This window comes from Acipenser ruthenus, chromosome 43 (genome assembly GCF_902713425.1).
Source record: "Acipenser ruthenus chromosome 43, fAciRut3.2 maternal haplotype, whole genome shotgun sequence".
In the NCBI taxonomy this organism is placed as follows: Eukaryota; Metazoa; Chordata; class Actinopteri; order Acipenseriformes; family Acipenseridae; genus Acipenser; species Acipenser ruthenus.
Window position 1 is genome coordinate 8,250,404 of NC_081231.1, and position 12,710 is coordinate 8,263,113.

At 43.8% G+C, this 12,710-nt stretch overlaps 1 protein-coding gene across 2 annotated transcripts; it reads right to left on the reverse strand.

The window, feature by feature from the left end:
- Window positions 1-151: 151 nt before the first annotated feature.
- On the reverse strand, window positions 152-8,299 carry LOC131709391 (butyrophilin subfamily 1 member A1-like). 2 transcript variants are annotated; one of them, XM_059011918.1, is made up of 7 exons: window positions 8,056-8,299; window positions 6,834-6,910; window positions 6,289-6,636; window positions 2,779-3,060; window positions 2,098-2,205; window positions 1,968-1,994; window positions 152-1,169 (listed from the first exon to the last, which is right to left on the reverse strand). In XM_059011918.1, the coding sequence occupies exons 2-7, from the start codon at window positions 6,904-6,906 to the stop codon at window positions 1,057-1,059; spliced, it is 951 nt and encodes a 316-aa protein (XP_058867901.1). In that variant the 5' UTR covers window positions 6,907-6,910; window positions 8,056-8,299; the 3' UTR covers window positions 152-1,056. The 2 variants fall into 2 exon arrangements, with proteins under 2 accessions (XP_058867901.1, XP_058867902.1); XM_059011919.1 differs by lacking the exon at window positions 152-1,169 and having other exon boundaries at window positions 1,850-1,994; window positions 8,056-8,297.
- Window positions 8,300-12,710: the final 4,411 nt, after the last annotated feature.

Consider the following 12,710-nt stretch of genomic DNA (forward strand, 5'->3'; position numbering starts at 1 on the left):
ACAGTATATTAAGCAGCTAGACTAACTGTGACTGACATGATATATCCTTGAGCAGCTCCAGTAGAGAAACGGTCTGCATGCACACATGGAATAGTGCACTGGACTCGCCCTGTGGGGCGATAGAAGGATAGAAAGCTAACACAGACACATAGACAGATAGAAGGATCAAGAGCTAACACAGACACACAGACAGATAGAAGGATAGAAAGCTAACACAGACACACAGACAGATAGAAGGATAGAAAGCTAACACAGACACACAGACAGATAGAAGGATAGAAAGCTAACACAGACACACAGACAGATAGAAGGATAGAAAGCTAACACAGACACACAGACAGATAGAAGGATAGAAAGCTAACACAGGCACACAGACAGATAGAAGGATAGAAAGCTAACACAGACACACAGACAGATAGAAGGATAGAAAGCTAACACAGACACACAGACAGATAGAAGGATAGAAAGCTAACACAGGCACACAGACAGATAGAAGGATAGAAAGCTAACACAGACACATAGACAGATAGAAGGATCAAGAGCTAACACAGACACACAGACAGATAGAAGGATAGAAAGCTAACACAGACACACAGACAGATAGAAGGATAGAAAGCTAACACAGGCACACAGACAGATAGAAGGATAGAAAGCTAACACAGACACATAGACAGATAGAAGGATCAAGAGCTAACACAGACACACAGACAGATAGAAGGATAGAAAGCTAACACAGACACACAGACAGAAGGATAGAAAGCTAACACAGACACATAGACAGATAGAAGGATAGAAAGCTAACACAGACACACAGACAGATAGAAGGATAGAAAGCTAACACAGACACACAGACAGATAGAAGGATAGAAAGCTAACACAGACACATAGACAGATAGAAGGATCAAGAGCTAACACAGACACACAGACAGATAGAAGGATAGAAAGCTAACACAGGCACACAGACAGATAGAAGGATAGGAAGCTAACACAGGCACACAGACAGATAGAAGGATAGAAAGCTAACACAGGCACACAGACAGATAGAAGGATAGAAAGCTAACACAGACACACAGACAGATAGAAGGATAGAAAGCTTTCTGGTAATTCTGAAAATAAAAAACGATTCTTACCAAGTTCCTTACGAAGGTTCTGATAAAGATACAGAGCAGCTAAAAAAAATGAATCAGACAGAACAGTGTGTGGTTATCTCAGCTCCAGTACAGATTAAAATGAATCAGACAGAACAGTGTGTGGTTATCTCAGCTCCAGTAGATTAAAATGAATCAGACAGCAGTGTGTGGTTATCTCAGCTCCAGTACAGATTCAATTGCAGTATGAAAAACACATGGAGACTGTGTGGTCCAGTGGTTAAAGAAAAGGGCTTGTAACCAGGAGATCTCCGGTTCAAATCCCACCTCAGCCACTGACTCATTGTGTGACCCTGAGCAAGTCACTTCACCTCCTTGTGCTCTGTCTTTCAGGTGAGATGTAATTGTAAGTGACTCTGCAGCTGATGTATAGTTCACACACCCTAGTCTCTGTAAGTCGCCTTGGATAAAGGCGTCTGCTAAATAAACAGATAATAACCAGTTAAATGAACAGGATGCCCATTTGAAAATGAATCCGATATCTGCGAAGTATATAAAACATACAAACTAAAATTGCTACAATTTTCAACATCCCTCCCTAAGGAAATATTTATATTCCTAAGCCTTTATGTCCAAAATAAATAAATAAATTTAAATTAATTTATTTAATCAGGTCTTGTTTACAAGAGGGTCCTGGAAACAATAAAATAACAATTGCAGTGTATAAAAACAATTATATTTATTATTATTTATAATCATTTCTAATGAGCTGGATTTCCGGTCCAGGGATGTCTTTATTTATGGGTGTGGTAGTTTAAGATACTGCTGCAGAAACCTGGAATGGGTTTTCAGCATCTCTTCATTAAGTGCTTTACTTACCCATAGGCTCAAACTGTCTCTCCATGGCTAAAAGAAAAACAGAACAGTCCATATTATTGTAAACCTGTTTGACATGTTTAAAATGCACAGAGCTATATGAAATGCCTCATGATAATGATAAAGTTCATACCATCCATTCTACTCCATTGGATCACAAGCAGAGGAATGGCTCCAATACTGAGAGCTAAAGTCAAGAAGAAAGCCACCATCCATCCAGAGACTCCTGGGAAAAAATCACCTGGAAAACAACACAGCAGCTCAACACACAGGAACACACACACCCCTCCCAACACTGAGCCACACCCCTCATAGTGAGCATTCCACACACCCCTCCCAACACTGAGCCACACCCCTCATAGTGAGTATTCCACACACCCCTCCCAACACTGAGCCACACCCCTCATAGTGAGCATTCCACACACCCCTCCCAACACTGAGACACACCCCTCATAGTGAGCATTCCACACACCCCTCCCAACACTGAGCCACACCCCCTCATAGTGAGCATTCCACACACCCCTCATAGTGAGCATTCCACACAGCCCTCCCAACACCCCAGAGAGTCAAAATGGAGGACTGCCCATTAACCCCCACCCCCACCAACAAATGTGTTTGATTCAGATATTGACTGGCCCACTAGTTCATGTGTTTGATTCAGATATTGACTGGCCCACTAGTTCATGTGTTTGATTCAGATATTGACTGGCCCACTAGTTCATGTGTTTGATTCAGATATTGACCGCCCCATCATGATGACTGTAATCTATGGTCAGTGTCAGTCAGGCTCAATCCACAAACATGTGATACTCACTGGATATGTGGAGTTTGGATTCCCAGTCTGGTTTGGGTATTTTACTTCTAACCAGACAGGAGAACATGTTGGACTGCTGTTTGATTTTGATGTAGCTGCTGACACTGCGGAGCCCCTGACTGACTCTCAGCAGTGTTGTGTTGGACAGTGATGTCACATCGTTTCCATCCCTGTCTCTCCAGATCACTTCAGGTTCAGGGTCCCACCCCTCTGATCTGCACACCAGATGGGTCTGCTCTCCTTGTGTAGAGTCCATAGAGATTGAGGGCTGGGTCCCCAGAGCTGTCAGGGAATAGAGACAGTGAGACACACACAGATAGACACACCAGCCAGGTCTGCTCTCCTTGTGTAGAATCCATAGATTGAGGGCTAGGTCCCCAGAGCTGTCAGGGAATAGAGACAGTGAGACACACACAGATAGACACACCAGCCAGGTCTGCTCTCCTTGTGTGATATGTCTTTATTATAGACTGAACTACTGTGTCAGTGCTGACATATCAAGTCCTGTGAGTATCCCAGCTCCCCTGCATTATATTATGAGTTACTGTGTCAGTGCTGACATATCCAGTCCTGTGAGGATCCCAGCTCCCCTGTATTATATTATGAGTTACTGTGTCAGTGCTGACATATCCAGTCCTGTGAGGATCCCAGCTCCTCTGTATTATATTATGAGTTACTGTGTCAGTGCTGACATATCCAGTCCTGTGAGGATCCCAGCTCCCCTGTATTATATTATGAGTTACTGTGTCAGTGCTGACATATCCAGTCCTGTGAGGATCCCAGCTCCCCTGTATTATATTATGAGTTACTGTGTCAGTGCTGACATATCCAGTCCTGTGAGGATCCCAGCTCCCCTGTATTATATTATGAGTTACTGTGTCAGTGCTGACATATCCAGTCCTGTGAGGATCCCAGCTCCCCTGTATTATATTATGAGTTACTGTGTCAGTGCTGACATATCCAGACCTGTGAGGATCCCAGCTCCCCTGTATTATATTATGAGTTACTGTGTCAGTGCTGACAAATCCAGTCCTGTGAGGATCCCAGCTCCCCTGTATTATATTATGAGTTACTGTGTCAGTGCTGACATATCCAGTCCTGTGAGGATCCCAGCTCCCCTGTATTATATTATGAGTTACTGTGTCAGTGCTGACATATCCAGTCCTGTGAGGATCCCAGCTCCCCTGTATTATATGATGAGTTACTGTGTCAGTGCTGACATATCCAGTCCTGTGAGGATCCCAGCTCCCCTGTATTATATTATGAGTTACTGTGTCAGTGCTGACATATCCAGTCCTGTGAGGATCCCTGCTCCCCTGTATTATATTATGAGTTGCTGTGTCAGTGCTGACATATCCAGTCCTGTGAGTATCCCAGCTCCCCTGTATTATATTATGAGTTACTGTGTCAGTGCTGACATATCCAGTCCTGTGAGGATCCCAGCTCCCCTGTATTATATTATGAGTTACTGTGTCAGTGCTGACATATCCAGTCCTGTGAGGATCCCAGCTCCCCTGTATTATATTATGAGTTACTGTGTCAGTGCTGACATATCCAGTCCTGTGAAGATCCCAGCTCCCCTGTATTATATTATGAGTTACTGTGTCAGTGCTGACATATCCAGTCCTGTGAGGATCCCAGCTCCCCTGTATTATATTATGAGTTACTGTGTCAGTGCTGACATATCCAGTCCTGTGAGGATCCCAGCTCCCCTGTATTATATTATGAGTTACTGTGTCAGTGCTGACATATCCAGTCCTGGGAGGATCCCAGCTCCCCTGTATTATATTATGAGTTACTGTGTCAGTGCTGACATATCCAGTCCTGTGAGGATCCCAGCTCCCCTGTATTATATTATGAGTTACTGTGTCAGTGCTGACATATCCAGTCCTGTGAGGATCCCAGCTCCCCTGTATTATATTATGAGTTACTGTGTCAGTGCTGACATATCCAGTCCTGTGAGTATCCCAGCTCCCCTGTATTATATTATGAGTTACTGTGTCAGTGCTGACATATCCAGTCCTGTGAAGATCCCAGCTCCCCTGTATTATATTATGAGTTACTGTGTCAGTGCTGACATATCCAGTCCTGTGAGGATCCCAGCTCCCCTGTATTATATTATGCCCTGTGAAGGGGCTCTAGCGGAGGCGGTCGTATGTACTGTATGCACGTCACACTTCACAGATTGCTCTATATATCCAGAGAACTGCTCAATCGACTGTTGTGAAACTTGGTATTAACATTTTTAAGTAAAGGTTATTTAGAATATCAGATTGTGAGGGTATAGGGAGAGTGTGTTTCTGTTCCGCATTCTGTCTGCATGTGTGACAGAGACAGAAGGTATTTGAGCTGTAAATCTCCCTCCCCACCAGAAAGGGCGCTGTGTAAGGTTGGTGTAAGCTTCCTCCTAGATGGGCTGACTCGACGGTAGATTGAAACCAGTGTAACGGCACGTACACTGAACGACTCTACTGCGATCATAAACTCCATTGCGATCAGCTGTGAGGCAGACAGTGATTGGATAAACCATGGCGCCGGGCTGATCACGGGGAGGAGTTTTGGTACAAAGGGGACGCAGCTACGTGAGTATGGCCCCTCATGCTGAACATGATTGCTAATCTGGAGCACTGTTTGTTTTGTTTTGTGTTTCTGTGTTACAGCCGAGTAAGAGCCAGGGAGCTGCAGCCAACCCGAGCACCACCCACACAGCACAACACAACACAGCACTGCACAACACAGCACAGCACAGCACAGCACAACACAACACAGCACAGCACAGCACAACACTGCACTGCAGAACACAACACAACACAGCACAGCACAGCACAGCACAGCACAGCAGAACACAGCACAGCACAGCACAGCAGAACACAACACAACACAGCACAGCACAGCACAGCACAGCAGAACACAGCACAGCACAACACAGCACTGCACAGCACAACACAGCACAACACAACACAGCACTGCACAGCACAACACAACACCTCACAGCACAGCACTGCACAACACAGCACAACACAACACCTCACAGCACAGCACTGCACAACACAACACCTCACAGCACAGCACAGCACAGCACAACTCCACCATCCCCCCGTTTGAAGAGCACAATGACGAGCATCACGGGGATTATAAATAACTGTTTGTTTGTTTTGTTGGAGACTGAAATCACGCCACATACCCCCCGATACCAATGATGATAGAAGGGTGGCTTTATTATTGACTTTTGAGAAATAAATACTGACATTTTTTCCATTGGAACTGTTTGGACATTTCACTTATTCACGCATCACTCCCATCCTGACAGCATGTCACACTGACATGTTTGTAATGTGGCAATTCATATTTTATACTGTTCTGTACATACTGTTGTATATGTCATGACCATCATTCAGAATACTGCTTGTCTACATTTTTTATTTTACAGTCATGGGTAGTTTTGTAATGGAGACAGGAGCTGGTAACACATTAGTAGTGGGTTCAACTTGTGTATCAAACATTACTGACCTGCGACTATCACTTTAGCCTGTCCTTCTTCATACTGACTTCCATCATCAGCAAAGCAGGTATAGACGCCTCTATCAGAGGGCCGGATGTATCTCAGTCTCAGTGAGATATCGCCTGTTTCCAGTGCAGAGGGAGAGAGAGCAGTGCGGCCCCTGTAGTCACTGTCCTGTCTGCTGAGCTGATCCCTTTGGTTCAGATATAAATGAACAGGCGTGTCAAATCTGTCCCTGTACCACCTCACTTCCATGTCCACAGCACTGACTCTGGGTGAAATGTGACAGGGCAGGATGACATCATCACCAGGCTCAGCAATGACAGGATGATCAGAGCCAACGACACGCCATCCACCTGAGAAAGAAAAGACAAGGTAAAGCAATAGCAAACAAATATGCTGTTTCTCAAAATAGCACTCTAGTATTAGAAATAGTTGAGAGTTATTAGCTGTTCTGTGAGCTCATACATTGATGCAGACAGTTATATATAGGGCCCTGGAAAGAAGAGGGTGCATCTCAATTGATCAGTTTCATTTCTACAGTCCCTCTCACCTCTCTGTGTAGAAACAGCTGGTAGCAAACTCAAGACAACGAGACAGGTCCTCCCAAGAAATCTCAGCTTCATTTCCCTGGAAAACAATGCAAGTGTTTGAGTGACAGTGACTGCTTTACGGTATCCTCAGTAAGGAAAGAGAAAGGGGGTTTGGTGCTACACTGTGATAAATGTTATGATGTTAATTCATTGCACTCCAGGATCTTCTTTATCTGTGGTCCGACGAAGACACCGGCTTTGACCTTTGCCTCAGACAGCTTAGGGAAGAAGTCTTGAAGGTAATTGAAGGCTGCCGACTCCTTATCTAGAGCTCTGACAAATTGTTTCATAAGGCCCAATTTGATGTGCAGTGGTGGCATCAGCACCTTCCGGGGGTCCACCAGTGGCTACTACTATTTATATTACTGGAAAGTTCTAGAAAGTTCTAGAAGTTACTCCAAGTTTACTCAGCACTGAATCTATCTGGAATGTTCTGGAAAATAGGTAAATTTCAAAATATCACTGTCCTGGTCACAAAAGCAAAGTTTGTGGGGAATAATAGCCATTTTCTATACTTTTGAGACATAAGCAATTAGGAAATAACACTTACTACCCAGGAACCAAAAAAAAAAAAAATTTGTTACACGGTGTAATCTATGGGGTTTGACTCGATAGCGTTCACAAACAGGCTCCTCAATCATCTCAATCACAGACTGTGTCTTCATTGCATTGCTCTTTCTCACTGTAAACCACATACCATTGACCAGCATCACTTCTCATCTCAATCACAGACTGTGTCTTCATGGCATTGCTCTTTCTCACTGTAAACCACATACCACTGACTAGTATCACTTCTCATCTCAATCACACACTGTGTCTTCATTACATTGCTCATTAACAAACCAAGTCTGTAAGTGCTCTGGCTTTTCTGTTCCGTACCACATCATGGATCGTTATCGCTGTGTTCCCTGTTTGACAATGTGGGCAATAGTCCTTCTACTATCAGTGTACTAGAGAGGCCAGTTTGAAAAGAGCTTTGAAACACACTTTAAAGTTATAAGTGTAAAAAGTTGTCAGGATGTTAACAATGAAAATAATAATTACAGGTACGTATTTAAACAGCTGTAGCAGCACGCAGGGACGGGTAATGCTAGGTTTTTCAGAACCACGCTACTTACTGTTGAAGAGAGCTGTTCTATTAGCTATTGTAACTTTAAACACACAGATTTAGAGTCTGCTTACCTGCTTTCACTTTCACCTGCACTCTGTCTTCGTGCTTCAGTTCAGATCTCAAACTCTTTTAAGAATAAATAGAAGCAGCTTTTTAAACCGCATCAGTGTGCTGAGTTTAGATATGAGAAGTGTATTCTAAAGATTTACACACTCTGTAAAGAACTTCCCATCTGTTTGATCAGCTTTCTATCCTGAAGTAGCCTGTCTAAAGCTAAAGTACAGGTCAAAGTACAATTCCTGGTTTTATTGCATCGTTACCTGAGAAACAGCCCTTGAGGAACACGCCCACACACTGTCTGCCAGTGAAAGAATGTGTACCTGGTTCAGACACGCCTCATAAAACAAACCAACACATGATCCTTTCACAGAACTGGAGCTCATGAGTGAGTTAAAGGGTATTCTGGAAAATTAAAAATAAATAGTAATAAAATGTTTCTGTGTTTTTTTTCTTCAGCTAACAGTCTATTTTCAACACAAGTGGATACGGTTCTGTAGATACAGTGCCTTGCGAAAGTATTCGGCCCCCTTGAACTTTGCGACCTTTTGCCACATTTCAGGCTTCAAACATAAAGATATGAAACTGTAATTTTTTGTGAAGAATCAACAACAAGTGGGACACAATCATGAAGTGGAACGAAATTTATTGGATATTTCAAACTTTTTTAACAAATAAAAAACTGAAAAATTGGGCGTGCAAAATTATTCAGCCCCTTTACTTTCAGTGCAGCAAACTCTCTCCAGAAGTTCAGTGAGGATCTCTGAATGATCCAATGTTGACCTAAATGACTAATGATGATAAATAGAATCCACCTGTGTGTAATCAAGTCTCCGTATAAATGCACCTGCACTGTGATAGTCTCAGAGGTCCGTTTAAAGCGCAGAGAGCATCATGAAGAACAAGGAACACACCAGGCAGGTCCGAGATACTGTTGTGGAGAAGTTTAAAGCCGGATTTGGATACAAAAAGATTTCCCAAGCTTTAAACATCCCAAGGAGCACTGTGCAAGCGATAATATTGAAATGGAAGGAGTATCAGACCACTGCAAATCTACCAAGACCTGGCCGTCCCTCTAAACTTTCAGCTCATACAAGGAGAAGACTGATCAGAGATGCAGCCAAGAGGCCCATGATCACTCTGGATGAACTGCAGAGATCTACAGCTGAGGTGGGAGACTCTGTCCATAGGACAACAATCAGTCGTATACTGCACAAATCTGGCCTTTATGGAAGAGTGGCAAGAAGAAAGCCATTTCTTAAAGATATCCATAAAAAGTGTCGTTTACAGTTTGCCACAAGCCACCTGGGAGACACACCAAACATGTGGAAGAAGGTGCTCTGGTCAGATGAAACCAAAATCGAAATTTTTGGCAACAATGCAAAACGTTATGTTTGGCGTAAAAGCAACACAGCTCATCACCCTGAACACACCATCCCCACTGTCAAACATGGTGGTGGCAGCATCATGGTTTGGGCCTGCTTTTCTTCAGCAGGGACAGGGAAGATGGTTAAAATTGATGGGAAGATGGATGGAGCCAAATACAGGACCATTCTGGCAGAAAACCTGATGGAGTCTGCAAAAGACCTGAGACTGGGACGGAGATTTGTCTTCCAACAAGACAATGATCCAAAACATAAAGCAAAATCTACAATGGAATGGTTCACAAATAAACATATCCAGGTGTTAGAATGGCCAAGTCAAAGTCCAGACCTGAATCCAATCGAGAATCTGTGGAAAGAACTGAAAACTGCTGTTCACAAATGCTCTCCATCCAACCTCACTGAGCTCGAGCTGTTTTGCAAGGAGGAATGGGCAAAAATTTCAGTCTCTCGATGTGCAAAACTGATAGAGACATACCCCAAGCGACTTACAGCTGTAATCGCAGCAAAAGGTGGCGCTACAAAGTATTAACTTAAGGGGGCTGAATAATTTTGCACGCCCAATTTTTCAGTTTTTTATTTGTTAAAAAAGTTTGAAATATCCAATAAATTTCGTTCCACTTCATGATTGTGTCCCACTTGTTGTTGATTCTTCACAAAAAATTACAGTTTCATATCTTTATGTTTGAAGCCTGAAATGTGGCAAAAGGTCGCAAAGTTCAAGGGGGCCGAATACTTTCGCAAGGCACTGTATGTGTAAAAGTGTAACACACACACTAATACTAAAAAGTGATAACCTGGCATATGCATTCCCATTGAGATTACAGGAGAGTGGAAAAGAGATGGACAGTGAAGGGGAGAGAGAGAGGGAAGGAGACAGAGGGTGGAAGAGCGTGGAAGGGAGGGGGTTGAAGGAGAGGAGAACACTGAATGAAACAGGGAGGGGAGAAGAGAGAAGGAGAGGTTAGGGTTTGAAGAGAGAAGGAGAGGTTAGGGTTTGAAGAGAGAAGGAGAGGTTAGGGTTTGAAGAGAGAAGGAGAGGTTAGGGATTGAAGAGAGAAGGAGAGGTTAGGGTTTGAAGAGAGAAGGAGAGGTTAGGGTTTGAAGAGAGAAGGAGAGGTTAGTGTTAGAAGAGAGAAGGAGAGGTTAGGGTTAGAAGAGAGAAGGAGAGGTTAGGGTTTGAAGAGAGAAAGAGAGGTTAGGGTTAGAAGAGAGAAAGAGAGGTTAGGGTTTGAAGAGAGAAGTAGAGGTTAGGGTTAGAAGAGAGAAGGAGAGGTTAGGGTTTGAAGAGAGAAGGAGAGGTTAGGGTTTGAAGAGAGAAGGAGAGGTTATGGTTAGAAGAGAGAAGTAGAGGTTAGGGTTAGGGTTAGAAGATAGAAGGAGAGGTTAGGGTTTGAAGAGAGAAGGAGAGGTTAGGGTTAGGGTTTGAAGAGAGAAGGAGAGGGAAAGGCAGATCCGGATTCCTAAACTCTTACAATGTTGTTCTAAAGAATGCTCATGCCAAAGTGTAACAGAGAGGTGCAGGAAAGTGAACTGAAGGTGTTAAAAGCTATGGGTTAATATTACTGCACATGTGGTCTCTGTTCTCAAAATAAGCTTGAGACAGCAGTGCCTAGTAACCAACTCCCTGAAAAGAAATGAATGAGAGCTAGAGGAGGATATGAAACAACTGCACCGTATCTCTGGGAAATAGACGTTAATCACAGAAACTATCAACAGTGTCCTGAGGAGATAGAATGGAGGATAGTAAAATAGGCTGTAAAATAAGCTGTAAATAAGTTGTAAAGTAAGCTGAAGAAGGAGTTTAGATCACAAGGTCACGTAGTGAGAGGGTGTGTAAGAAGTGAGTGAGGAATAGGTTAGTGAGCAGCCGTAGAAGAGGAGCAGCGAGAGAAGACCATCTGTTCCAGTGCCTATGAGTGTCTCTGTGTGCCTCTGTGTGTGTCTCTGTGTGCATCTGTGTGCCTATGTGTTTCTGTGTGTCTCTGTGCCTTGCTGTGCCTCTTGTGTGCCTCTGTGTGTGTGTGAGTGTCTCATGTGCCTCTGTGTGTCTCTGTGCACCTCTTGTGCCTATGTGTGTCTCTGTGTGTTTCTGTGTGCCTCTGTGTGCTTCTGTGTGTGCCTGTGCCTCTCTGTGTGTCTTGTGTGCCTCTGTGTGTCTCTGTGTGTCTCTGTGCGCCTCTTGTGTCTCTGTGTGTCTGTGTGCCTATGTGTGTCTCTGTGTGTTTCTGTGTGCCTCTGTGTCTTGTGTGCCTCTGTGTGTCTCTGTCTCTGTGCGCCTGTGTGTCGCTGTGTGTCTCTGTGCCTCTCTGTGTGTCTCTGTGTGCCTCTGCCCTCACAGGGACTAATGGAACTGTATTTTGTTCTTTCTGTACTAGATTGCTGATGCATTTAAAGTCGATGTAACTGCTTAAAATAAACTGCTTGTGTTTTCTTTCTGTATACTGGAGTCCCGTACCACACTGTGTTGGGATTAAATACCATTTTAATCCCTTTTTAAAAAATGTCCTAGTGGGATGGGGACACTCCTCTCCCACTCTCCCCCACCTTGTAAGTGCCACATACTTTAAACCTAATTGAAAATCCTGGGGTACTGAAGCTAGTAATACACAGGCACTGTGTTATAGCACTGACACTGTGTGTGTGTGTGTGTGTCTGTCTGTATGGATAGAGGATGGGAAAGAATAGGAACCCCTGCCATAGCACTGTCAATAGGGTGTACAGCCACACTGGGACTGACTCACCTGCCATAGCACTGTCAATAGGGTGTAGAGCCACACTGGGACTGACTCACCTGCCATAGCACTGTCAATAGGGTGTAGAGCCACAATGGGACTGACTCACCTGCCATAGCACTGTCAACAGGGTGTAGAGCCACACTGGGACTGACTCACCTGCCATAGCACTGTCAACAGGGTGTACAGCCACACTGGGACTGACTCACCTGCCATAGCACTGTCAACAGGATGCAGGCTCACCTGCATTTCAGCAGCCGCAAGTACACGTCAAGTTTATTATGTATTGAAGTTTGCAATAAAGAGTGTGCGTCTGTGTGTGCCCAATTCTGAAGTGTGAAGTGGGAGGCTTCATGGTAAAGATAAATGCTATTGTCGTGCAATTGTTAGTCTTTATTTGCTATAGTGTTAAAGCTTTAGTTTAGGTTGCTATCGTGTTAACAGATCTGTTTCATTATTATTAATGGTATGTGTTAATAATGGGGTCTTATCTTTTACAGTAAACGTGTCTGTCACAGTGAAATGGTACCAGAAGGTGACTTTCAAAGATAA